General features: G+C 36.7%; 1 protein-coding gene across 6 annotated transcripts in view; it reads left to right on the top strand.

Annotated features, from left to right (window-relative positions):
- CACNA2D3 (calcium voltage-gated channel auxiliary subunit alpha2delta 3) overlaps positions 1–24,390 on the top strand; it is a 394,450-nt gene that overhangs the window by 290,829 nt on the left and 79,231 nt on the right. For all 6 annotated transcript variants that reach the window (XR_007206017.1, XR_007206016.1, XM_048315277.1 and 3 more), the window contains 10 exons: positions 7,798–7,881; positions 12,949–13,020; positions 13,250–13,311; positions 15,168–15,235; positions 16,972–17,017; positions 17,170–17,267; positions 18,107–18,200; positions 19,797–19,892; positions 21,042–21,163; positions 21,734–21,814. Coding sequence is in view for 4 of the 6 variants with exons in the window: in XM_048315277.1 (XP_048171234.1) it covers positions 7,798–7,881; positions 12,949–13,020; positions 13,250–13,311; positions 15,168–15,235; positions 16,972–17,017; positions 17,170–17,267; positions 18,107–18,200; positions 19,797–19,892; positions 21,042–21,163; positions 21,734–21,814 (823 nt within the window). In the remaining 2 variants the exon portion in view is untranslated. The remainder of the gene's footprint in view (positions 1–7,797; positions 7,882–12,948; positions 13,021–13,249; positions 13,312–15,167; positions 15,236–16,971; positions 17,018–17,169; positions 17,268–18,106; positions 18,201–19,796; positions 19,893–21,041; positions 21,164–21,733; positions 21,815–24,390) is intronic.

Here is a 24,390-nt window from a genome sequence, read left to right as displayed (position 1 = left end):
TACATCAGTGGGAACTCCAGATGGGAAAAATACTTTTTTTTTTTTTTTTTTTTTTTTTTTTTTTAATATTACCGTATCACAATGCTCCTATGGGCTGAGTTTGACTAAAAGTCTATATTTTTACAGAGCGGTATTTTATGTTCCAAGAGAAAACATTTTCAGCTGTATCATGTTATTTGGAATATTATATTCCGTTGAAAACCACTACCTACTTCCAATTAAAAAAAGAATCAATTGTTTGGGAGATCAAAAGTGGATTTTTAGATTTTTCCTAACTTGGTGTCTGAGGCTCCTTACCCATGTTGAAACATGGACATGAGGAACACAGTTTTCCTCTGTTGCGATTATGGCAGATTTAATCTGCTTTTCAGGAGCCTCTTAACACTTGTGGTGTGTGCCAGGTGTTACACCATTAGGTTTTAAAATGAAAATATGTCATGGTGATGATGTTACAGTTTGCCAAAGAAAAGAGTTTACTGAATGTAAAGGAAGAATGAGAAACAAGGGGTAAATACTTTTTTCCTGCCCTTAAAAACAACCACCACATTAATTGTGGCTGACTGCTCATTACTGTAACTGTCACTCTGCAGCCTGTTAAAGGTTGGTGCCAGAGGAAAATTGCTTTCTTAGGGAAGTGTAGTGGGATTGCAAAGAAATTAAGGAATGTCCCTGGAAGATGAGTGTCTGCCACAGTCACAGATCACCACCCTTGCAAACCTTGTCTGGTGTGTTAGGGGTTTGTGCTGCTGCCTCTCAGCCCTAATGTTTGTCTGGTTTTCAACAAATAATAGCAAGGTTGCTACCAGTTTTTGTGAAGTCTGTGGCTTTTTTGATTCATGGTTAGCAACAGGATTTGTATTTTTGTTCAGGGAGTGGAACAGGGGTGGTTTTTTTCAGTAATTACTAGGTTCATTTAGGGTAGAATACTCAGAGCTCCTGAACAAGGAGGCTGAGTTTCTTAATTAAAGAAAATATGCCTTTAAAGATAAATGCATATGTTCTGGAATAAAATTGCATCTTTTGTTTGCATTCTACCATTTTTTAAATAAATCAAGGTTAAAAATGTGTTCTGATTTATGAATTAATCTAATATCATCCCTGCTTACTATAGATTTTGTAGTGTTTCTGGGTTTAAATCAAAACCCACTATCTCTGAGAAGATTGAGACATTTATTCTTACTCTCAATATAAGCTCTGGAAGGCTTGTAATGTGGGGTTTATGAATGGCTGTTTGTGAATGCTCTTATCATTGTAAATGAATTCAATGAATGCCTTGTTTTCTATACAGGGATGTACATCTTTCATTTGATCAGGCTTGACTGGGAAAGTGACATCTAGAAATCAAAGCCTCTCATATTACAATGCCTTCCCCAAAATATATTGGTGGTTCAGGTGCCTGAGTAAGTTACCATTTCACCCTTAGAATGTGGACAGTCACCGTGCATTATATTAATCTAAACGACCTGGAGTGTTTGAAGATTCTAGATCAGTATTAAGTCTTTTGTAGCTGTAAATTTTGAGAAAATTTGTTTCTCTTCGTATAGAAAAACACAGAAACCCAAGTGTCAGGGGAAACATTAATGCCCCACTTAAGCAGTGTTAGCCTTTCAGAAGCAGCAAATCTCATTTCTCTCTGGGGAGTCCTGCCTGGAACGTAAGATAACCTACACTTACCCTTGCTTTATTCATTGACTCCATAAAACTCTACAGCTGTAGCTGACAGCAGAATATTTAAATGATTTGAACAGCGTAAATGCCTCACGTTCATTTAAATAACTGAAGAATTCAATCACTTGAATGCCAATGATTATTCCTATTGGAGTTTACATTTCAAAAAAGACAGCCCATCTGAATCCCTGTGAGAGCATTAAATTGCTATCTAATTAGAAGTGCAAAATTACATATATTTAAAAGATAATTAAAGGTTTGAAGGCTGTTGAATAACTGGTTGTACATATAAATGAATCACTGAAAATTTGTTAGCAATATGTGAAGCTTTCTTTCATTGTTTGCTTTTAGCTTTGAAGTTAGGTATAACTGAGCTCAAGGGTTTAAGTCTGGTAGTATTAAGATAAAGGCAGATGTTTTTAATTATTTCTACTCAAACCCCAAATAATTATAAGCAGCTGCCAGTTTTACATAATCCCAAATGATAAATCCTGAGAATGCAAATAAAATCCCAAATAGACGGGTTGTTTTCTTCAGTGGAGTAAATCACATCCATGTTTCTGTGATAATTGACTGCAACCCACCTGAGAACGTGAGCTCAGCCCATGAACTCCTTGACCAGGCTCAAGGTGTGGGAGTTAAAGCTGGTATTTTTTATCGACTTTTACTTCACCCTGTATATTTCCATATTGCTTTATCATTTTAAACATTACTGCACCATTTCAAAAGCAAACACATGTTAGGAGGGTAAGTAGTCAGAGTTAGTTAAATACATGTGGCAGAAGAACTATGTTCTATTGTTTTGCTAGAGGGTTCTCCTGTGTACATGGCACATCTAATAGTTCCTACTTTTTCTCTGCCTGGAAACTTAGAATTAAATTATTCTCTTTTTCCTAGCAAATGACATGGCTCCTGTTTTCAGCTTTTCTCTGCAGTAGTTCTGCAAAATTTATGCTACAGCAATTTTTCACTGCCATCTGGCATGGAGAATCAATCCAAAATAACTAGTTTCTACTACCAACCATGACCTAGGAACTTCTGGATTAACATCTTAAATATTAGGCTGGTCATGAAAATCTGTTTTCGGACAGGGAAGTTGTTTTTCCTAAGAGAATCAAGGTGTTACCTTTTTTAATATTAAACTAAGGAGGTGTGTATAGAGAGAAACCTTGTTTTTGACTGAGCACCTATTAGTGTTCTACAGATTCAAGGCTAAGTGTAGGTCAATAAGAGATCATTTGAGGTTGCAAACTGGATGGAAACTGTGAAATTAAAGTATCACAAATGACAAACCAGGATCATGTGAGCAGAGAAAAAAGTATTCCAAATGAAATAAAGAGCTTAAAGGCCAAGCAGTAGTGATTTAGATTAAGATGCTGCTTCTCACGTATCCCCAGGCAGAATGTTTTGGGGCTAAGCAGCACGTGGTGAATGAAAGCTCAGTCACTGGGGGTGATGTCATATTATCAGGTTATTAGCAGGCAAAGCAGGGAAGGGGATTTTTCACTACTATTGTTGATTTGTTTGTTTGGGGGGTTTTTGTTGGTTTTGTATGTTTGTATTGGGTTTTTTATGTTTTGGGGTTTTTTTTGTTGTTGTTTTCTTTTCTTGTTGTTGTATTTTGGTGGGGCTGTTTGTTTGTTTGTGTTTGGGGTTTTTTTTACATCAAGCTTTCCCCTTGCACAGTCCCCGCAGTGGGAGCAGTGGGACAGAGCAGCAGCTTGTGCTGGGAGGGCTGGTGAAGGTCTTGGAGGTTGCATTGACCATGGGAAGTCAGGTCCAAAGCAGTTTCCACCCCAAGAGCTGCCGGCTTTGCTTGACAGTCAAAGTCACCCCAGACAACAAATAAGTGGTAACTTTACTGTGTAGAGTCTGAGAGAAGGGAGGGAGCTGAATAACTGCCCAGACCAGGGAATTGCAATAAACACAGTGCACACAATCTCTGTCTATTTAAAACTGTGTGGAAAAAGGTGTTATTTTAGTTAATTATGCTTTTCTTCTGATATTTGTTCATTCAAGCTTTCCTATCAGACTTTGTAGATAAGAATACCTTTGCAGGATGGCTTAGTGCAAGCTACAGTTATAGAAACAATTATATTGTGTATTTTATTATGTAGAATTCAAGCTCAGCAAAATATATTTGCATATGTTCATTTGTCTCCTCTAAACAAAAGAAAAAGGGGTCATTCTCAAAGCCTGATGAGATTAATACCTTCTCCAAATTTTGAAGTGCTAATTCAAAACGATGAAACTTCATTGAATGATGCTATGTTTTAAATTAGGAGGAGTTTTTTCAGTACCTAATTCCTTACTTTTGCACATATTAGTAGTTTGGCAATGGAGAGCTATTCCTTGAAATGGTTTTACCTCTCTAGGTTTTGGTTGCTCTTTAGTAGGTACTTTCTTACTACAATATTTTCTCACAGATGATTCCACACTGTGGCCTGGAAAGTTCACTAAAATCTAGTGATGCTTCCAAGGCTGCTATCACAGCAACTTCCTCTCTCCTACCTCCCCGTTATCCAGACAGAGCACGTCTGAGAAATTCCAATCACCTTAGACCCAAGATTGCAGCTGTTAGGATGCAGCTTGCTCTGTCCTTGATCGGATTACTACACTCTGACTCTATAAACATGTGTCTGGTCATATTCAATGCAGATGGTTTGGGACTGCTTGTGTTAAAAAAAAAAAAAAAAATTAAAGCAAAGAGTTTAATAATGGCACATGTAAATGGTTGTGTACAGGGTGGTGAAAAAACATGGTTCAGTCTTTAAGCAACACACGTCACACGTTGTTTGAATCATCCAGTGCTGTAAGAGTCAGTCTCAAACAAAAGATACTGAGTGAGATAAAGCTCATTCTAATGGAAAAACCAAATCCTGTGTTTTTCTCACAAACAATAAGTTAGAACCATCCTGCTGTTTTGGGCGAACCAAAAGTTGCTTCTTTTGCAGTCCAGATATTTAACACTTTTCAGTATAATTTTTTTTCCCTCCCAGGGGTTAACTGCTATATAATATGACCTCACATTTTATACTAGCCAAAGATTAACAGCACACATTTTAAATCTAGCTCTTTTTCTCCTGTACTTAAATCAGAGTAATTTGGAAGAATTCCTAGTTTCTATCTTTCCCAATGGGTCCTTAATGATTTTTTTTTCAATGCTTTATAGTAATCTCGCAGATGGGTTTGGCTTCAGGCTTCAATCAGTATTTTATACTTTACCCAGGAGCCTCAGAGATAAAAGGTTAGATTAGGTTTGCTACCAGGGAAGAAGATATAGATGAATGCAATTTTTAAAACCTGGGGCATTGCTTCAATGTCCAGGAATAACTTTTACTATGAAACTAATTAAGCAATAAAACTAGAAAGAAGCTAGAGAAGAATGGGCATTTCAAGATTACATTTATGAAGTATTTTATATCTGATCTGCTTGCATTGACGTTTGATGCCCTGGTTACATAAGCATAATGTAAATTTACTGCTTGGAATAAGGTGATATCTTCATGAAGATTATGTACAAATAAGTTTTGTATCCCACCATTCCTGCAGGTTGGTTTTGTTTTGTCTGCTGTCCTTTTCTGAACTATATCAATCTGTTCTTATTGAATTACTGTGCAGGCAGTTAAACAGTAGCCCCTAAAGTGTAATTGCTGAATAAGGGGTCGGACATCTCAATACCTTGTAAGTTCCTGTCCTAAATACATTTAAGTGCATTTGCAGCTCCTTTGAATCCTTATAGAGCCTAACTCTTGCTTGACCATTATGAATTTTTATGACATGAATGCTTCTGATTCTTTTCTGCAGAACTTTGGATTTTTATCCAGCCCTTCATTTGTTTGCTTTTGGTTTTTGCTCCCTGAGTGCAAGGTGTGGAATCCATATGATTAAAGTAAACCCTATAATCAGTATGATGCAAATGGTTTGCCTTGGGTTTGAAGCCTACTTCTGTCAGACACACAAGATCAACTTTTCTTGGCCTAAGCAAGGATTTGCACGTCTGAGAATGCAGTATAGCCTAGAAGCTCTTCAACATCTGTGAGGGAGGATGTAATTAAACATTGGAATCAGTACAGGAGCTGTTTGCTCTACTCAAATGATGCCAGCTAATGTCTTTGCAACACTGTTCAGCTCTCAGTATTTCAGAGCTTGACTGTAACCATTTCTGTACTAGAATGACTGCATCAGATCAAAGATTTATTTCGTTAATTGGTGCAGCCACAGAGAATAGATGTAGTTATTCCCTGTAAAGATTAAAGATAATATTGATATGGCTGCAGCCATAATGAAAGGCTTGCAAAACACAGCTACAGAAATCAAGCCCTGGTAATGAATGGGATGTTATCCTCTCATATGTTCTTGTGAGATTTAATTATATTGGCTGCAATTTTTGTGCTTCAGTATTTGGGTATAGTTATGTCTCTGGCTGTCAGGGCTGACAGGTAGCAAGAATTAATTGTAGAACTGAGCTGCCAGAATTCAAAGTCCGGTGTATAGGCATGTACTGAAAGCAGAAGTTCTTTACATCTCCCTACCCATCTGTTGAATAGTTGAAGGTGAGAAGTAGACAACCTTCTTAAAAGAATAGTGGATTTTAGCAGAGGGCAAGAAAAGCACATGAAACACTTTTCAGTAGCATCTGCATTGCTTCTCAAAACTTACACCAACAGAGTTTCTGGGATTTCTTTTATTCAAAAGAATGAGAATTGACTCGGAATTTTATCCCACAGAATTTCCTAAAGGAACTGTCTGTAAGAAAAATTGGAGTATCCAATTTTTTCTGAGTAAAAATTAAAGAAGCTCAGTGAAGCCAATGCTAGGAGAAATTTTACAGTGCTACCAGTATCTCAGAATCTCTTTGTGTTTATGATGCTATACTCAATATTTTTAAAGGTTTTCTGTTCAGGAAGATTTATGTTGTTCCTATTTTTAAGTATTGTGGTTTACAAAAGCAACTGTGGGATTTATATGAGAATTTTTAATTCAGGGAGGGAAAAGTCAGGATGGGAACAACCTTCTTAATGCTCAGACAGCAAGGTTGTTCCCTTGGTCTTTCTGTACTCTGCAGAACATGATTGAAAGTGCCCACGCCACTGGTTGTGGTGATGAATTGCTTGTCTCAAACACTGACAGGTTTGGTTTATGGTGTAGGTGGTCCTGGCCTGAGGAATGAGAATCAACCATATCTATATTGCTTTGCAGGTACAGTTTGTCTCCTTCTCTGATGCTGCTGAGGAGTCACAAAAACAATCTGGGGATATTTCACAGCATCCCAATATCTCCTGTCATACTTCATAAAAAGACTTGTGGTTTCTCTTGATAAAAGACCAGATTTCACCTTATGCCAATCCTCTCCCAGTTTTAATTTTTTTTCAAATGTAGTTTCCTAATTTTACTTAACTGGTCAGGATCTTTCTTCACAGGTCTTCCTAAATACTATTTTCTTCCCCAGAGCCAGGTTTGTGTGGTTACACTAATAGGCTGATTTTGAATGTTCAGCAGAGGGCAGAATTTCCCACGTTATAAACACCTCAGTGTCAAATTAATTTGTCACAAGAATGTTTATTTTAAATGTGCGATTTACAGCGTAACAGTGAGTAATGATAAAATCCCCTACATTATCATTAGTAGTATGTTACTTTCCCCCTTGTAGATAAAATGAGGTATCAGCAAATGTTAACACCATACTTCCCAAAGACTTGCATCTTATCTTGTTTGAAGTGAAATGGGTAAACATTTTGTTGATAAGATTACAGTAAATATAACTTCCTGTACAGCTGAAAGAGCCAGTTGGAGCTATTTAACATAAACTGCAAGATCCAAGGTCTCATGTATTTTCCATATGAGAAGAAGAAGTTACAACAGCTGAGTTTGACCTCCCTGTGTGTCCATCAAGAAAAGCTCTGCATCATGGCAAGAGGTCATGCAAATAATCATGTGATGTAGGTTTTTAGTTCACAGGGAACATTGATGCAGCAGTATGGTGCGCTTTGTGTGAATTAAGCTACTTACAGCTGAGTGTATTGTTTACCGTCAGCATGCATTCAGAAACTTTTTAAATATTCTGATGCAAAAATTGTTGTGCAAATAAAACAGGATATGCTAAATATTTCACCTTTTTTATACCAGTATGAAGAGGGGAAGAAACGAAGAAAGCCCAACTACAGTAGTGTGGATCTTTCTGAGGTTGAGTGGGAAGACAGAGATGATGTGGTAAGTGATGTGTTGCTTTAAAACCCTGTCAGAAGACATTGTTGCATCCCACTACTGTACCTGGAAACTGTTTAAGTAGTCATTAGAGAGGCCACCTGACTGCTCTCAGGAAGGGAAGGACAATAGTCCCTTTTATTTCGTTCAGAATTTTATAACTGTTTTGTATTGCTTCTTCCGTACATATGCCTATACCATAAACACAGACTCTTTGTATTTTTGGTAAAACTCATCACCTTTGCAGTCTCCATACATCCCATTGTGTATTTGTGCTGGATAGCAAATATAGCCCTAGAAACAGGAATATAATGTCTCCTTAGAGCTGGCCCAGACAACCGCTGAAACTCAGAAATGAATTGATCTTCTTTCCATGACATCCTTCTTTCCTTAATGGAAGTAATGGGGGGTGTTGTACTTAATGTACAAAGTCAAAAAATGAATAAACAAAATTGGATTCTTTGACCTGTGTGCAGAGCAGAGTTTCACTCCAAACTCTAATTTCAGACACATGGGTAGCTGCAGGAGCATAAATTCTGTGTCTATCACACAATGCTTTCCATTAACCTCATTTTTCAGTACTCCATCTACCCTGTAGTTCACTCTTTATCTTACTCTTTCTTACCTTTCAGGCTTAGCCTTTTTGCAGTACTGTTTCAAAAGCTTTCCTTATGTCCATGGCTTAACCTTTGCCTGTTCTTTCTGTCACTTCCTCAATAAATCTGATTTGTTAGGCATGATTCGTTTTGTGTGAATCTGTGCTGACTGTCCCTAATTAAATCGTAACTTTCCAGGTGTTCGTCTTTCTGTCCCATAATTTAGTTTTTCCCATAAGGTCCTGCCTGCCAAAGTCACGACTAGCATGTCTGTATTTTTCATAGATGTCTCCTCGATCCCTTCTCAAATATCAGTCCTGTGTTAGCTTCTCTCAAGTCCCTCTACCTCTGCTTTTCCAGGGAGATTTGAATACATCCACTGAAGGTTCCCATATTTACTTTGTCATGTCCTTCCGAAATCTGGGATGGATCACGTACAGCAGCCCCTGGAGTCTTGTCAGTCTTCAGATGTCCTAATTTCTTGATCCCTGTTCTGACATAAGTCTATATTTTCTTTCTCCCTTACAAAATATATATCTTGCATTCCTCTCTCTCTCCACCCCCTTTGTGAATAGTGAAACAGTTCATCTACGTTTTAAGCAACGTCTGTTTCACCAGGTGATAGATTGTCCTCAGCCTCAGAGGCCATTTCACTTCCTAGGTTGAAGTTTTCTGTTGGAGTGCACACACAAACTTTTTCAACGTTTTTATAGCTTTGTGTCATTTTCCGTGCACACGCTATTTAAGGTTTCCTCATAAGATTTTCATATATTGTAGCAGCTTTCTGCAGTCTTGGCAATCTCATTGGCCTCATGTTTTATACCCTGCTTTTCCTCTTATCTTTGATCAGTATTACTCAACCAGTTTCTCTACTAATGACCTTTTAAAATTTCCTCTTTCCTTTCAAATGTTATTGCTGTGCTTACACACAGATTTTAAACCTTCATGATTTTTCTTCTTGTTATTTCTCTTTGGTTTGTCTTCTTTTTTTCTTTATATTTCTTCCATTATTTCTTCTGTTTGGTTTTCACATTTTTAATCCCTCGTTTTTAATCTTATATCTTAGTAGAAGTTAATCTTATAACTTAGTAGAAGTTCAGTGGTTTAGATAATGGAATATTGAGCTATCTTGGTGACATTGAAAATCAAGTTTTATTTGTAGTTGAGATCCTATCTGAGTACACATGAAAGTCCAGATTCAGCTCTCTCTAAGTACTGCCTTTGACTGACACCCCTAAGCTGTGTCACTTTTTCTGAAAATGTCTAACAAAAATTGAGTTTTGTCTGTCTTAAGGGTGCAAAATTTTTATTTCACATTTTGATGAAAATATATGTATACATTACATCTGAATCTTTTCCTTTCACCTATAAAACACATTTCTTAAAAATGAATTTTTAATTGTAAAACAGAAACAAGCTACATGTGGCTCTGCTTCACCCAAGGCCTTGGATTTGATGTTCTTGATTTTTTCCAAGCTTGGGTAGTAAAGCATTGTTTATTCAACTGCAGAGCAAAAGAATTAATGCATTCATATAGCTGCTTTTAATAACATAGACTACTACTGGTATATTTTTCTCCCATGAAACACTTCTGTAGAAGCTGATTAAGACATTTTCTTACTTTTTGCCACATTAATTTAATGGTTACATAGTTTTCCAAGAATATAGAATGATCTCATACTACAGCAGTGAAACTGAGTTGCTAGGAATTGATTGAAAGATATTTTGTTGAAGGAGCAATAATGCTTATTACTCTGAGAAGTGAAGACATAGGTTTTCTCCAGTGATCCAATAAGGAAAAGGTGGCCACACTAAGGTTAGAATTTTTTTCACCACGAAATATTGTTGTCATAAATATATCAGCTCATTTTCCAGGTTAACAATACCTGCTATCTTGCTGTTATGACACTTTATTAGAAACAGAAATTTCAGCATGAGCTTGTTAAGTTAGCAGTGTCTTCCAACAAATACACGGTACCAAAGAGGAGAAGTTTCAATTTGGACAGAAACCTTTTTCTCATTAACTTACTTAAAATGGTTCTATTATAATTTCTAGCTGAATGAAATATTTTTTTCCCAAATAAAGAAAGACCATGAATGAAGGTTTTGGGGCTTCAAGCCAACTGAGGCAGTACCTATTTTATGCATTTGAGGAGGGAGAGGAAACTACAGAAGAGCTGAGAAACCGGATTACAAAGCCAAGAAATGCAATCACAGCAAGCAGAAAAAAAAAAAAAAAAAAAAAAAAAAAAAAAAAAAAAGACTAAAACTCTAAATCCTACATGCAGACTTGATCTTAAACACTACTGAGAATTTGGAGATCCTTTTAGTAAATCTATGACTTGCCTGAGGCTTGTGGGAGGAATGGGTCTTGGACAACTGCAGGCACCAATAGGAGAAAAATGAAAACCATGTTAAAGATAAATGGAACTGTTCTGTAAATGTTAGAAAGTAGATGGTTAATTAAGACCAGCTCTCCAAGTCCAAAACCACAAAACTTAAAATAGGAAACTATTTCCAGAATTGCCTATTATGTATTGTTAAAAAAAAAATCTACAGTAAAATATATGGTTTATTTTATATATGCCTCCAGCTAAAAATTATTCTTTTACACTCATTGACAGAAGAGTAAGACTGTTAATTCAAATCTAGATGCCCTAGAATTAAATTTAAAGAGCTGCAAAGTTTGCAGTTTTTGATAGGTCAACCATGATCAACTTGTTTGTGAGATATTTCACTGGCAAGTTTGGTCATTCTCTTTTCCCTCCATACTAACTCAGGAAGCCTGCAGAGTGCACTGATATGTCTTGTCTTCACAAATTCTCATTAAACCTCGACTGAATTGCTCAATCTGGCATGAGGCACTGTAGAACAGGAGATGCTTATTCAGCAAGAACATGATGTTCAAAATTGTGTTCAGACAGATAAGCAGTAGAAGAGGCATAAAAATCTCATTTTGTCAATATTTTCCAGCATTTTAAATGCTGCATTCATTAGTAATAGTGCAATTTTCAAATTGTAATAAGGATTACAGCTTCAAAAGATCTATAGGTGCTTTTTCCCATAACAAGTAAAATAACTCACCTCTTCCATTAGTAAATCTATGAGTGTTCAAATGAAATATTTCCATTTATGGATGGTGTAACTGTTAAACAGCAACCTTTTTATTTCTTCCCTGAAGTCCTGAACTGATAGGTAGACAAAGTCAAAATCCTAAGGCTGAGGATTTCTCAAAAAACATATCTTGTCTTTCTTCAGTTTCAGCCCAGAGACCCTGACCTCAGACCAGTTGTGCTGGGGTGGCCTGTCCTCATCCCTGGGGACACTGCTGGTCATTTTGGCTTACAGACCCGGGAGATGGTTGTGGGGTTTATTACTCCTTTTTGTCATCATGGCACGTTCACCTAAGAGAGAGGCTGTGTGTCCCTTGGGAGGAAGACTCTTCTTTCCTAGGGAGCAACAAGGTGTGCTAGGGGAAGAGTTTTTAGGGATGATGGGCCAGGGACTTTGCAGCTCCCAGGTTTGGGAGTGTGTACCTCATGCAGAGAAAAAAGTGTTTGTGGTGATCTAAAAAGTAACAGATTTAACTTGCAGAGAAGCAGGTAAATCATTATGTATAAACCCTTTTCCATTTGTTTTCTGTTTTCCCTAGCTTCCCTGAATTTTTTGCTTATAAAGCAATGAAATATGTTTTTGAAGGGGATTTAAAATGTCTTTTGGACGACTCTGAGAGGGAGAGGTCCAGGCCAATTGTTAAAGTTGTGACTGACCTAGGGCTTGCACTACAGCGCTAAAGTTTATTACCTTGCAAAGGGTGCCTGGACACCAATGGGCAACCAGAGGGAATTGCAGAGCACTCTAGCTGTGTGTTTCCACTGAATTATGTTACTGATCAAATATCATTTGGGCTGTCATTCTGGTTTTTGTGGGCTAATGTTAATTTTTGATGCAGTTAGGATGAAGTTTCTGGTGCTTGTTAAGGATGCAGTCCAATGTAGATTCTTAAACAGAATAAATAGTGTAAGATAAGTGGGGTTTTCTCCTTTTTTTTTTTCTTTCTTATTATCTGTGTCATAGTTGATGTATTTAAACACTGGGCCCTGGTCTAACCAGCTAAATCCAGCTGGGAGGCTAGTTCTTGCCTTCCCATGCAGGAACTGCGGAATAGTAGTCGGTTACACTGTTCATCCCAAATAAAATCCAGATTACTACACATAAAACTATTTTACTATGAAGGATGCTGAGAGCTCCTATCTTATGTACCTTAGCTTAAAATTGTATGGCAGGAGCCTTGGCCTATACAGAAACTAATAAAATCTGTGAGTGAGTTCCTCAGTTTGTAGTAAAACTATGGAAAACGAAGAAATTAAGAAAATTGAGTACTACTTAGGCTAAATGAGTGTACTGGAGAGCTCAGAGATAAAAGGATTACAGAAAATGCAAATAAAGGAATTGACACACATTTCCTTCATTTCAGCTCCGAAATGCAATGGTGAACCGGAAAACAGGAAAATTCTCCATGGAAGTGAAGAAGACAGTGGACAAAGGGGTACAATGTCTAAAATATTATTCCAACTAAATTTAAAGCAAACAGATAATTTTTAAAATTATTTTTAAGGTTGCTATAAATATGGTTCCCTGCAGTATATATTTTTTCGCTCACTGAATGTAAACATTGCTTCTAATTTTGTCAGTGACTGACCACTTGATTTTTTTATACATTTCTTATAGCAAACTAACTTCTTCCCCTCTCCCTTTCTGACTTGTTCTGAATCTAGAAGCGGGTACTGGTGATGACAAATGACTACTATTACACAGACATCAAGGGTACTCCATTCAGGTAGAGCCGGCCATAATAAATGGATGTTTCATCTGACTCATTGGATTTGTGCTTATACAGAGCTTGTGAACTCATTAAAAGCTCATCAGCAAAAGCTGACAGTGAAATATCCCTGGACAATGCTGGAAACTGCAAGGAATAGGAGCCTACCAGCATTCCTTTCAGCTTTTCCAGGGATGGAAAGTTTGTGCAAGCTCACACAGGCAAACTCACAGTGTTTGTCATGGCTTACGTTTCATTGAAAAAATATTCAGTTGAGGTTTACATTGAACGAAAGGCTTTCGCAGGTACTTGGAGAGCTATAAATACTATAATCCATTTAAGTAACTGCATCTTGAGCCCCATTTTATTTTTTTTTTCCCCACAACAAGAATGTAATGTAAAATGAGATAGTATTTCACTTCCAATTTGAGGTTTGGATGTTTTCTTTCTCTGAACTACCTTCAGTGTATTTGTATAACTAAAACCGAGTAAGTCGGCAATTTTGGCATGCGTATGAGGAGTAAAAAAAAAGAAAGGAAAAGGAAAATGGGTAGTCACTTTAAAAATGCTCATATTTGAACTAGAAATAACCCACTAACTGTACCTTGCACTTAAGGTAGGAGTTTGGCAGTTGTGATACTCAACTGAAATTTTCTTCAATGGAACAGTTTCACATAACCTGAGCTACATTACCCCACAGAGAAATTATAAGCACATTTCTCTGACCTCTAATGCATGTTAAAATTTACTCATGGGTGGTATTACTCAGTGGGTTTTTTGCTTGGTTTATATTTTGTGGAGTTTTTTGTGGTTGCTGTTTGTTTTTCTTGTTTGTTTGTTTATTTGTTTTTCTTTGGCACTGACACTCTTGCACTATTAAGAAAACAGAAATGGGGCTACATACATGCCTGTAGTGCCAGTTATGGTGCTAAGGACAGAAATATAGTTAGGAAAACAGTTCTGGTTTTTCCAACATGTTATGTATCTAGTTTTGGGTTGTTGTACAGGTTTAGGACAACTGCAGGGGCACCACTTATTAAAATATACAATGTAGTGTCAAAGATGTTTAGTGTTCAGCCCTTTCCCAGACTGAGCTGTTCATTGCAGCTTGTGTGCTCTTGGATTTGTTGCCTCTACGTGTCCTTCAAATATCAGCCCATGCATTTGCAGTCTTGCTGATTGCCAGCAGATTCCTAGCCCAGGATAATCCCCTTCAATGAATGAGTGAATGCCACAAGGTATTCCACGTTTTTGTTCAATAGCAAGAGGCATGGGATCCCCCCAGCCTCTTCATTAAACTTGGATGTTTTAAATGGTAGACTGAAAACCAGACCAAAACACAGCATATAACTGTTGAGAATTTATGAAACTGAAGTCAATACAAAAGAGCTATACTAACTAAAAATATGAAACACAGAAAAAATTTGTCCAGGAGGAGACATATTTGAAATTCTTTTCTTCTCAGTAGCTTCATCAATTCCCACATTTCTGTAGTTTCTCAACAGCTTAGTCTGATTTACAAAAAATACCTCCTTCATTGTAAGGCCATGAACATGTTCAAGGCTCAGCTGAAGAAATCTCATGCTGGGTGAACAGCAGTGAGCTAAGAGGGGCTCATTTATTAGTTTGCCAGGGAATAATGGTTTACTGCACCTCTAAGCACACATAAATACAGCCAATTGTTGCAGGCACATCAGAACTGAGACATCATTGAAGCAACTAATTGAACAATAAATATAATTGGTGAGGGTTTGGAAACAGACAGTTTTAAGTTAATCATAGTACACGAGCTGGAAACGTTCAAAATGAAAATAGCTCTGAATGTCTGCTGTTTGTCTCACAGATTTCAAGGTCTGCTTTATTTCTCTGCACAGTTTAGGTGTGGCTCTCTCTAGAGGACATGGAAAATACTTCTTCAGAGGGAACGTAACTGTAGAAGAAGGTAAGGTACCTACCTTCTCATGTGGCTTACACAGTAGTTTTATTGTTGATTTGGTAGTTCCTAAAGCTTGTACATTAGTCTGCAGATTCCATAAGGGAATTAGATTTTTCTTTTTTTCTTTTTTCTTTAAAGATCTTTTGCTTCACAGGATTTTAAGCATACTCAGACTGTTTGTGAATCTTCTTTAAATGGAATCATCTTCCATCCTCCTCTCTCAATGTTCCAGAGAAAAACTCATGGCCAATGTTAATAATTTGTGGTGTTTTCTGAATGAAGTAACAACTAACACAGTAATGGCTATTGGTTTTGTTCACAGACTATACATTGTGAAATCTTTCACAGCACAACTGTTTTGTACATTATCTACAAGGATTTACATGTTTATAATAGCAGTAGAGGTACCCAGGGAATGACCTGTTCTTTGGTTTCGCTTAAATCCCCAACTAAATGAATGGAGGAGTCAACTGTGTGTGGTGATAAAATTGTTCCGCAAGAAAGTTTCTGAAGATGAAGGAAGTGTGGAGGCATTTCAGCAGGTTGAAGGGAGGGTTGAAAATTTTAGAAGCTGCTGAACAAAAGCTGTTTCAGTAGAGGAAAGCTTTCAGATTTTATGCTGAAGTCTCTATTTCTGGTTCTTCTTCTTGTTTTGTCAGTGATGTTAAGACAGTTAATTTGTTCAGGGCTTTGTTCCTTGGCTGTGTTTTGGGGCATGAATATGTTCTTGTACTCAGGAGAGGTATAAAAAGAAGTTCATTGAGGTTCAAGTACCTGCACAGCAAGTTCAAAAAAGGCACAGCATGAGGCTTGGAGCTACTCATTCCCCAGACTGTTCCAAACATACCTCTCACTGATGTTCTTTAATCCAGCCACACATCTCAGCCAGTCTGAGTCCCAGATGCAGCCCCAGAAATGTTAACATAACCATAACTAACTGTTCCTTCTCTCCCACTCTTACCTTCACTGATTCTCTCTCACTTCACCTCACTGTCCTCCCCAGGGACCACAGTTCTAATTCCTGTTTTGGCTTCCCTGCCTGCCTTAGTCACTGTTGCTCTGTCCTTGTTCGTTGTGTACTCTGGGGGGTTAAACCCAGATGCCTGCTGAACCCTATTTGCTTATTGTCTATTGATAAATGTTTTAAGAGTTTTTAAAATTGCCAAAGTACATTTTTATTGTGCTATATAACTAATGATATAGTTCTTATTTACAGGCATTTGTGTGACCTGTTAGTACAAAAAACCTTTTCTGAATGATCCCATAAATTGCTGTTTGTGTTCATGGGCTGTGTGCTTAGGTTTTGAGGGAATTGTTCTTAATGATTTTTTTCTTTATTAGAGAAGGAGAACAACTCCCATGAAATGAAAAGTGTGTATTTTAGCATACAGAACTTTACTGGCCAAAGAGAATGAGGGAATATGAACAGGAGTCTGTTCCCATTTTGCATTTGTCTTTGCTCAAATTTTCTTCTAAACTTTAAATATATTATGTGAATAACTCATATAAGTTAAACATATCAGCACAAAAATTTTTTTCTTACCTTTTCAGTTTTAGATCTGATTAAACTAGTTTTGCTAGTCTGTTAGACCCTAAAGTGTATTTAAACATAGTTTACTGTGATTTATTTTGTTATGGTAATAATGCACTTTCCAAGAAGGGTTTATGTTATGGAGTGTATGCAAATAACCATCTGTTACCCAGACTTCTCCCTAAATAACCCATTATTATTCCTGTTACAGGTTTACATGATTTAGAACACCCTGATGTATCTTTAGCAGATGAATGGTAAGCCTTAAATAAAGCATGAAATTAGTGTCTATTACCCTTCTCGGTTTCATATTGTTTGTGCTTGCAGAGCCCAATCCTTTATGTTCAAAGACAAAGAGAGATCATGCTTGTACAGATAACTTTTTATTGTTTTGACAACGTGTTCACAGGTCCTATTGCAACACTGACTTACACCCTGAGCACCGGCAGATGACTCAGCTAGAAGCAATTAAACGCTACCTCACAGGAAAAGAGCCCCTGCTCCAATGCAAGTATTTTGTTAGACATGGATCTGCAGGCTGCAGCCCAGCTAAAAACTGTCATACTTAACCTTCTACAAAATGGAAAGCTACTCAATTTAACCAGCGAGGATTTGAGATAAGATTGCTTAGCTGATGTTGCTTTGCAATTTCAATTGGTTTTGAGCTTTTTCCAGGGTATCAATAAAGATATTATTATTTATTAGTATTAATTATGCATTATTAGTAGTAGCAGTATTAATTATGATACAAATTTCCGACTTTTACAGTAAACTATGTGCCTGTACCAAACATTCAAGTTTCTGTTCAGATAATGTAGCTGTACTATGCAAAATTATCACTCCGTGAGGTTTTATAAAGTGAACAGGACTGATCTGAATCAATCCTCGGATCACACTTCTAAAGAATTTACCAGATATTTCATGGGTATTTTAGGGAGGATGTGGAGGCAATTAGCCTTTCTGAACTGCAAAGCAGAATAAAAAATTCAGATAGGTGCATCTTCTGTATGTTTGCAGAAATGCAGAGCTTTTTGTGAGTGTTACTAGATGTACTTGTAACCTTATGGCACATGCAGACATGAGCATTAGATAGTATATTCATGAATGAGTTACATGAAGTGCAGGATCATTGTTTGATTTTTAATCTAGAATTGTTGCCAATGCAATGAAATTGTGGCGGAAAAACTGCATTGTGGTAAAATTCCATGTAATATAACATAGTAAACACTTCATAGTGCAAAATGTTTGAAAGCACATCACAGATAAAATATAGCAAAATATAAGAAAAGCCTGCTGTTTGATCTTTATACGCCCATACATTTACTGCTTTTATTGTGTTGTAATAGGTGATAAAGAATTGATCCAGGAAGTTTTGTTTGATGCAGTTGTGAGTGCACCAATTGAAGCCTATTGGACCAGTCTAGCATTGAATAAATCAGAGTAAGTGATCTTTGTGTCCATCGTTATGTATCAGTCATGGGTGTATTTTTAATAGTTACATTAAGGAATTGGTGGAATGTTTAACAAATCCTGATATACATAAAAATATTATACTATCTCTTTGATGCTAAATACCACCAAGTTTGAGTTCAATCTGAAGTGTTTATCTTGCATTGTATGTCATGAGGATTAGCTGAAAGGTTACCCAATTTCCACAGTAAAACCAGTGACATTGTACACTAACTGCAACTTACGGTTCTGTGTATTTTTAACAAAGGGTACTTGAAAAATTTAATGCAAAATTTACCAAAATTATTGATGCAATTGATATTTTGCCTCAGAATAAGTTAAATATAGAAAAACTTGCGCTGATAAATAATTTCTTTAATCCTCGATTTGTTTATTTTCCAGAACTACCTGGGATCTAGGTTTCTGTTAGGGAGAATCAGGACATTAGCCAGTCCTTTTCAGAGTTTATATATACTTTACTAATTTATGCTATGATGTACTAACATGTTAAATAACAAGTTTTTATCCATGTTATACAGGTGTTAATCTTCGCAGTTTGCATGAAATACTGTGGTTGAAAGGCAATTCTGGAGATTATCCTGTTTAGATTTTGCTAAATTTCAACCATTTTATAAAAGATGAACGAAAAAATACGTTGCTGTACTGCATGTACTCATATTGAATGAATAAAAGCAACATGATAAGATCTGGTTCATCAAAGAGTTATCCAGCCTTCTCTGAGAAGATAAAGATAAGAATTTGTTGCATGCTAACATACTGTGGACATCGAGAGGTGTAAGGTGTCTTTGAATCCTCCTACACAATGAAATAACAGATCCAGTAAACACAAGGACAGCTGTGGAATGATGCCAGTGGGAGACTTTTGATGCCCTTTCGGATTCTGACTTTGCTTCATTCTGTCTCATTAATGTGAAACAATAAAATGGCTCTTGTCCCTGGCTTTGTGGTAATGGGACTGAAGTTCTTGCAGTCACACAAGAATTAATTTTAAAATAGTTTGGTACTGATAACAGTGCAGCAGCAGAGTTCTGTCTGAGATATCTGGCACGTTTTTTTCTCGAGTTCTAAAGGCTAAAGCCTGTCCTAAGTTTGACTCTCAGCTACCTGTTTTAAATATGTTTGCTTACCTGAGCAATAGTCACACCTATGACTTGAAGCAAAAATATACCACAGAAATATTGCACGGACTGGGAGCAAGATCTGGAATTCCTGCCGATCTCAGAATCACTGTGTGTCAGTGGTTATTAAATAGTTTGTATATAGCTATGCCACACCTCTTTATTCTATGGCTTCTATGTAAACTCTCCCTAAAAATCCTGCAAAATTTATTGTGTTTGGCTTTTTAGGGATTCTCATTCTAAACAGCATTTTTACATTGCATACTATTCAAAACCCAGATGACTATAACTTAAAAAACAACATTTAAGAGTAAATCAATAAATAAGGAAACTATGCTCTCAATAATCTCTCAAAAACCTCTACCCTTGTGCTTTCTGTGACAGCAATGCAGCTTTATCTGTTTACTGTCTGAAGCATTATCTTTGCTTGTGTTCTGCACTGTTTCAGAAACTCTGACAAGGGAGTGGAAGTTGCCTTCCTTGGGACACGGACTGGACTCTCTCGTATCAACCTGTTTGTGGGCCCAGAGCAGCTGACAAACCAGTAAGTAACAAACTGTGCCTGGCAGCCAGATAAGAAAAGAGAGAAAGAGTTGTTTGTTTTTATGCAGTCCATCTACTGTTTATTCACACAGAACCAGTTAGAAAGTTAGATTAGGATTCCTTAAATTCTTTCTTTGACTGGAATTTTTGGAACAATGAACTATTTTACACCTGTAGCCCATAAATTTGCTTTCCCTGCACAGACACTCCCAGCCTCACATCTCTCTTCTTCAGAGCAGAATTATGGATATGCTACACCTTTTACTACACCACCTGAAAACAAATACCTGTAGGCTTTTTCAGGGATTTTGCATCATTGTTGTGGAAAATATTTTTGGTGTTTAAAGAAAGCCAAGTGACAGAATTGGACTGGGTGAAAGAGTGACCAGGAGACCCCATCATATAAGAGTTTCCCATTTTCCTTGCAGAACATGTAGTCTAGTGGAGGTATTATGCATGTAGAAGAGCATCCGTGTTTGATTTTTTTATGATAAACTAAGTTTATTGCATGAAAACCTCTATGGTGCTTATCTGAGGACAAATATTTTTGCACAAGTAGGTGACATCAACAGCACTAGTTTGTTATCCAGACAGAAAACCAGAACAATAGTGTGGACACTGTATTTGCTCTTGGCATAAATTTTCCTCTGTCAACATTCCCTGAAATTACTAAGGAATAAAGAATTTCGTTGTCCATTACTACCCCCTACACAGTATTTTGAACTTAGGCTGTAAAATTACCCTTTTTTTCACTACTCAAGAGTGAATGCCAGTGGCAACAGACTACCAAATCTCCAGTGCCTTTTCCACCTTGTGCAGCTCACAGTTCTTATATTGTGCTGAAAGAAAAAGGCTTTTTAGACTAAGCATTTTTATTTGTACACACCAATAAAAACAATTTTAGTGGTACTTAGAGGTACTGGGTTTTAGTACTTTTAATGTCTTTCACAACAAAAGTTATTGTGTGTCACAAACAATTATTAGTGACTCGATTTAACTCTTTTGTTGAACAAACGGTATTAGAAAAATTGTCCCAAACCATTTTCTTTGTAAAAGGCTGCATTTTGTTTTGTCTTGTCTTTCAAAGCTAGAAACTATAGTGTGCCATGCAACAAAAAACAATTGTTTTCTTTCTCTCTCTTTTCTCAAGAGATTTCCTGACAGCTGAAGATAAGGAGAACATTTTTAATGCTGACCATTTTCCACTCTGGTACAGAAGAGCTGCTGAACAAATACCTGGGAGCTTTGTCTATTCAATCCCATTCAGCACAGGTCTATAATTTTGTCATTCCCTAAATTCTGAGCCATGCATGGTGCTGAAAGGATTCCAAGTGTGCCAGTGTGGAGTAAGCTTTGTAGCTAATCTCAAATATTGATCTGAAATAGGCGTTGAAATTTGCAGCTACTTCACTGGTCCTTTGACCAGGTGTGTCTTTTATGGGGCTGCAAGTAAAACCCCAAGATGTGGTGTAACATTTTTCATTTAATATTTGCACAGGTACAACTACATTTTAACAGATATTTTAAGCAGGGAAAGTCCAACAGAATAAATGTCCACATTATTGAGAAGCCCTACCAGCTGTCACCTTTGCTGCCTCTTAGCAGAGGAGACAAAACCTGATGACTCATTTCAGTGTTTTAAGCTTGTTTTTGGGATGCTGGGGAATTTAAAATGGCGGTGCCAGTGTGTTCTTTGCATACATAGAGATCGTGATGTTCCCTGTTTTGTTTTCTGAACACTGTATCCACTTAGGCTGTTATCTAAAACCAGGGAAAAACCCTTCAATTTCCTCATTTTGCAATATATTGTTGCAATTTTTTTCCCCTTACTACACCCCACAGAAACTGCCAACAAGAGCAATGTGGTGACAGCCAGTACTGCTATTCAGCTTCTGGATGACAGGAAATCTCCAGTGGTTGCAGGTACAATTGTTGTTTATTTGTTTTGTTAATTTTTTAAAATCAGTTTTTTAAAATCTTCACTTTCTCTTTTGGGTTAGTAGGTATTTAATGTAAATATCCAATCTTTTAAGAAGAAAGAGGGAAGGATGCAGTTGCACCTATAAGATATAATTGGACGACTAAGTCTGGAGAGCATTTAATGCTTCCTCCCCCAAGAATTTGATCCTTTATTAATTGACTCTCAAACCTCTCTGTGAGCTACTGAGTTTGACTTTATGGAAATAACCATTTCCGTATGGCAATTTTGGTAGACACAATTCTATACTATCATAAATCAGGTTGTATTATGACAAGGAAAAAGAAGTATAAGAAAGGACTATCTGATTTGTAAATGTTCCACCCAGGCTTCAACTTCGAAAATTCTGTGCTATAACAGGATACAATGTGGTGATTTTTGTCTAGATTATCACAGATGTGATTTGTTCAGAGCATAGAAATTGAACAACAAAGCTCTGCTGTCTGTCAGCCAAGAGTATAACAGTACCTGAAGACTAAAAGGTGAAGTGTGACAACTACAGAATAGAGATAAAACCCAGAGATTTAAAAACGGGAGTAATTAATTTTGAAATTATTGGATGTTCCTCACTCAAGTTCAGATGCTTATCTGACCAGTTTTTCTCTGGTTCCCAGTGGTTACTGACTCTGAAGAAGGAAAGCATTTATTATGCTAGAAACCAAGGTCTCTTATCTCAGGAAAAATTAAATATCTGCCCCACAAAGCAGGAACCACCTTATTTTTCTCATATTAAAAATACTATTAAAAATGCAATGAATATAATACTGAAAGAGCAAGAATGTGCCAGAAAAATGGGAAATCTCAAATCTGTTTCCTCAAACACAGAATAGACACTGATAAAAAAAGATTTTAGGTCAATAGGAAAGCAGCTTTCTGACTCCAATCCACAAGATACATTCATCACAAATTATTGAACTCTTCTATATAACATGCCAGGAAATCCTAATTTTGACTTCATACTCCTGTTAAAGCATAAAATAACATTTATAAACTAATGTAAATGCAGACACCTGCAAATTGCTGAAGATGTAACTTAATTTTCACTACGATGAAGAAGTGTCATGTTATTTCTAGAATGCTCTGTTGTTTGGAGTTAGCAAAAGGTTCATCACACAGTTTTCCATCATCTCTAAAATGCATAGGGTTAATAGACATCCTTATATTTATTCTTTTCTCACCAGTATTTGCAATTTTTTTTTTACTTTGAGAAGGTATGACACATAATTACTTCCAATACACTTTCAAAAAGCTTTGGGTTTTTTTGGTTTTTAGTAATTGTAAAAGAGAAAAGCAGGTGTTGCTTCCCTTCCCCCAATAATTCTGTTTAGTACTGAACACTTGAAATTGCTTGGATCCCATATTTTCTATCTAAAATAAACACAGGCTCTTGAAAGTTTTTAATGCCAAAGCACATAGAAGATTTCCATGGTATCTGTAAAAGCATTATGCCATGAAATATAAGAGCAGTGTAACTACTTCTGAAGCACATCGGTGGTTTTTTATTTCTATTTCTGTAAACTTTAAAAATGTTGTGATAGATATTTTGTTTACTGTATGAAACACTTTAAAGGGTTTTTTTCTTTTAAAGTATCACTCACCCAGCTACAGCCACTCAGAGACAAACAAGTATATGCACTGTTCTTGTTCTCCTTAAGTTTAAGATCATGAATGTCACTTGTCAGTCCTATTTTCTCTCAGAACACTTTCAAGAAAGCACCCAGCATCTAGTTCAATTTTTAGGTTTTGTTATAAGGCTGACAATATTGTGTGTTAAGCAAAATGGATTTGGAGGCAGAAACTGGAGCAGTGATAAATGGGAGAAGTTTGAAGTTTTTATTAGCCAGACTTAGGAGACTAAAGTAAGATTATGGGTAACGTTTTCAAATACCTCCACTGGAGTTCAAATTTGGCCAAAACATCTCATTTTAATTTGTGTGAAGTAAGTATTCCTTATCCCCATTTGGTCTGAGTAGATTACAGAAAGCAGCAGGACGGGATACACATTTCATGTTAAATCACTCTTTTCCCTAGAGGGATTTGACTGAAAACTAAGCTGTGCCAGAATGTTGTTTATTTCAGATCACTACAAGAGTTTAAATCTGGCACAAAGAAACTAGAACATTGTTATAAAATGTTATTCCTGCCCACAAGAGGGGAAAAAAGGAACAAAACCAACTCTTACTGCAAAATCCGTAGACTGGGTTTGATTTTGTTTTGGGGTTGGTTTTTTTGTTGTTGTTTTTTTGTATGTAGTCAGATTTTTTTGTTTGTTGTTGGGGTTTTTGGGTTTCTTGTTTAGAAACCCATCACTTACAACAGATGTCATATAAAAGTCTAAGGCTTATTGAAAATAGCAAAGACTCAACTGTATAAAATAGGCAAAAAATCCTGAAGCCAGTAATTCTGCAGACTCTTACTACAGAATAATTCAGTGTGGCTGCTGTTTCACCATCTGTACCTACTAATACCAGTTCCCTGTCAGAATTCTTGGCAAAAAGCCCCTGTAATTTGTTTCTAAAAC

This window comes from Corvus hawaiiensis, chromosome 11 (genome assembly GCF_020740725.1).
Source record: "Corvus hawaiiensis isolate bCorHaw1 chromosome 11, bCorHaw1.pri.cur, whole genome shotgun sequence".
Classification (NCBI taxonomy): domain Eukaryota; kingdom Metazoa; phylum Chordata; class Aves; order Passeriformes; family Corvidae; genus Corvus; species Corvus hawaiiensis.
The sequence above is the reverse complement of the archived record's forward strand: the minus strand, read 5'-3'. Positions and strand labels throughout refer to the sequence as shown.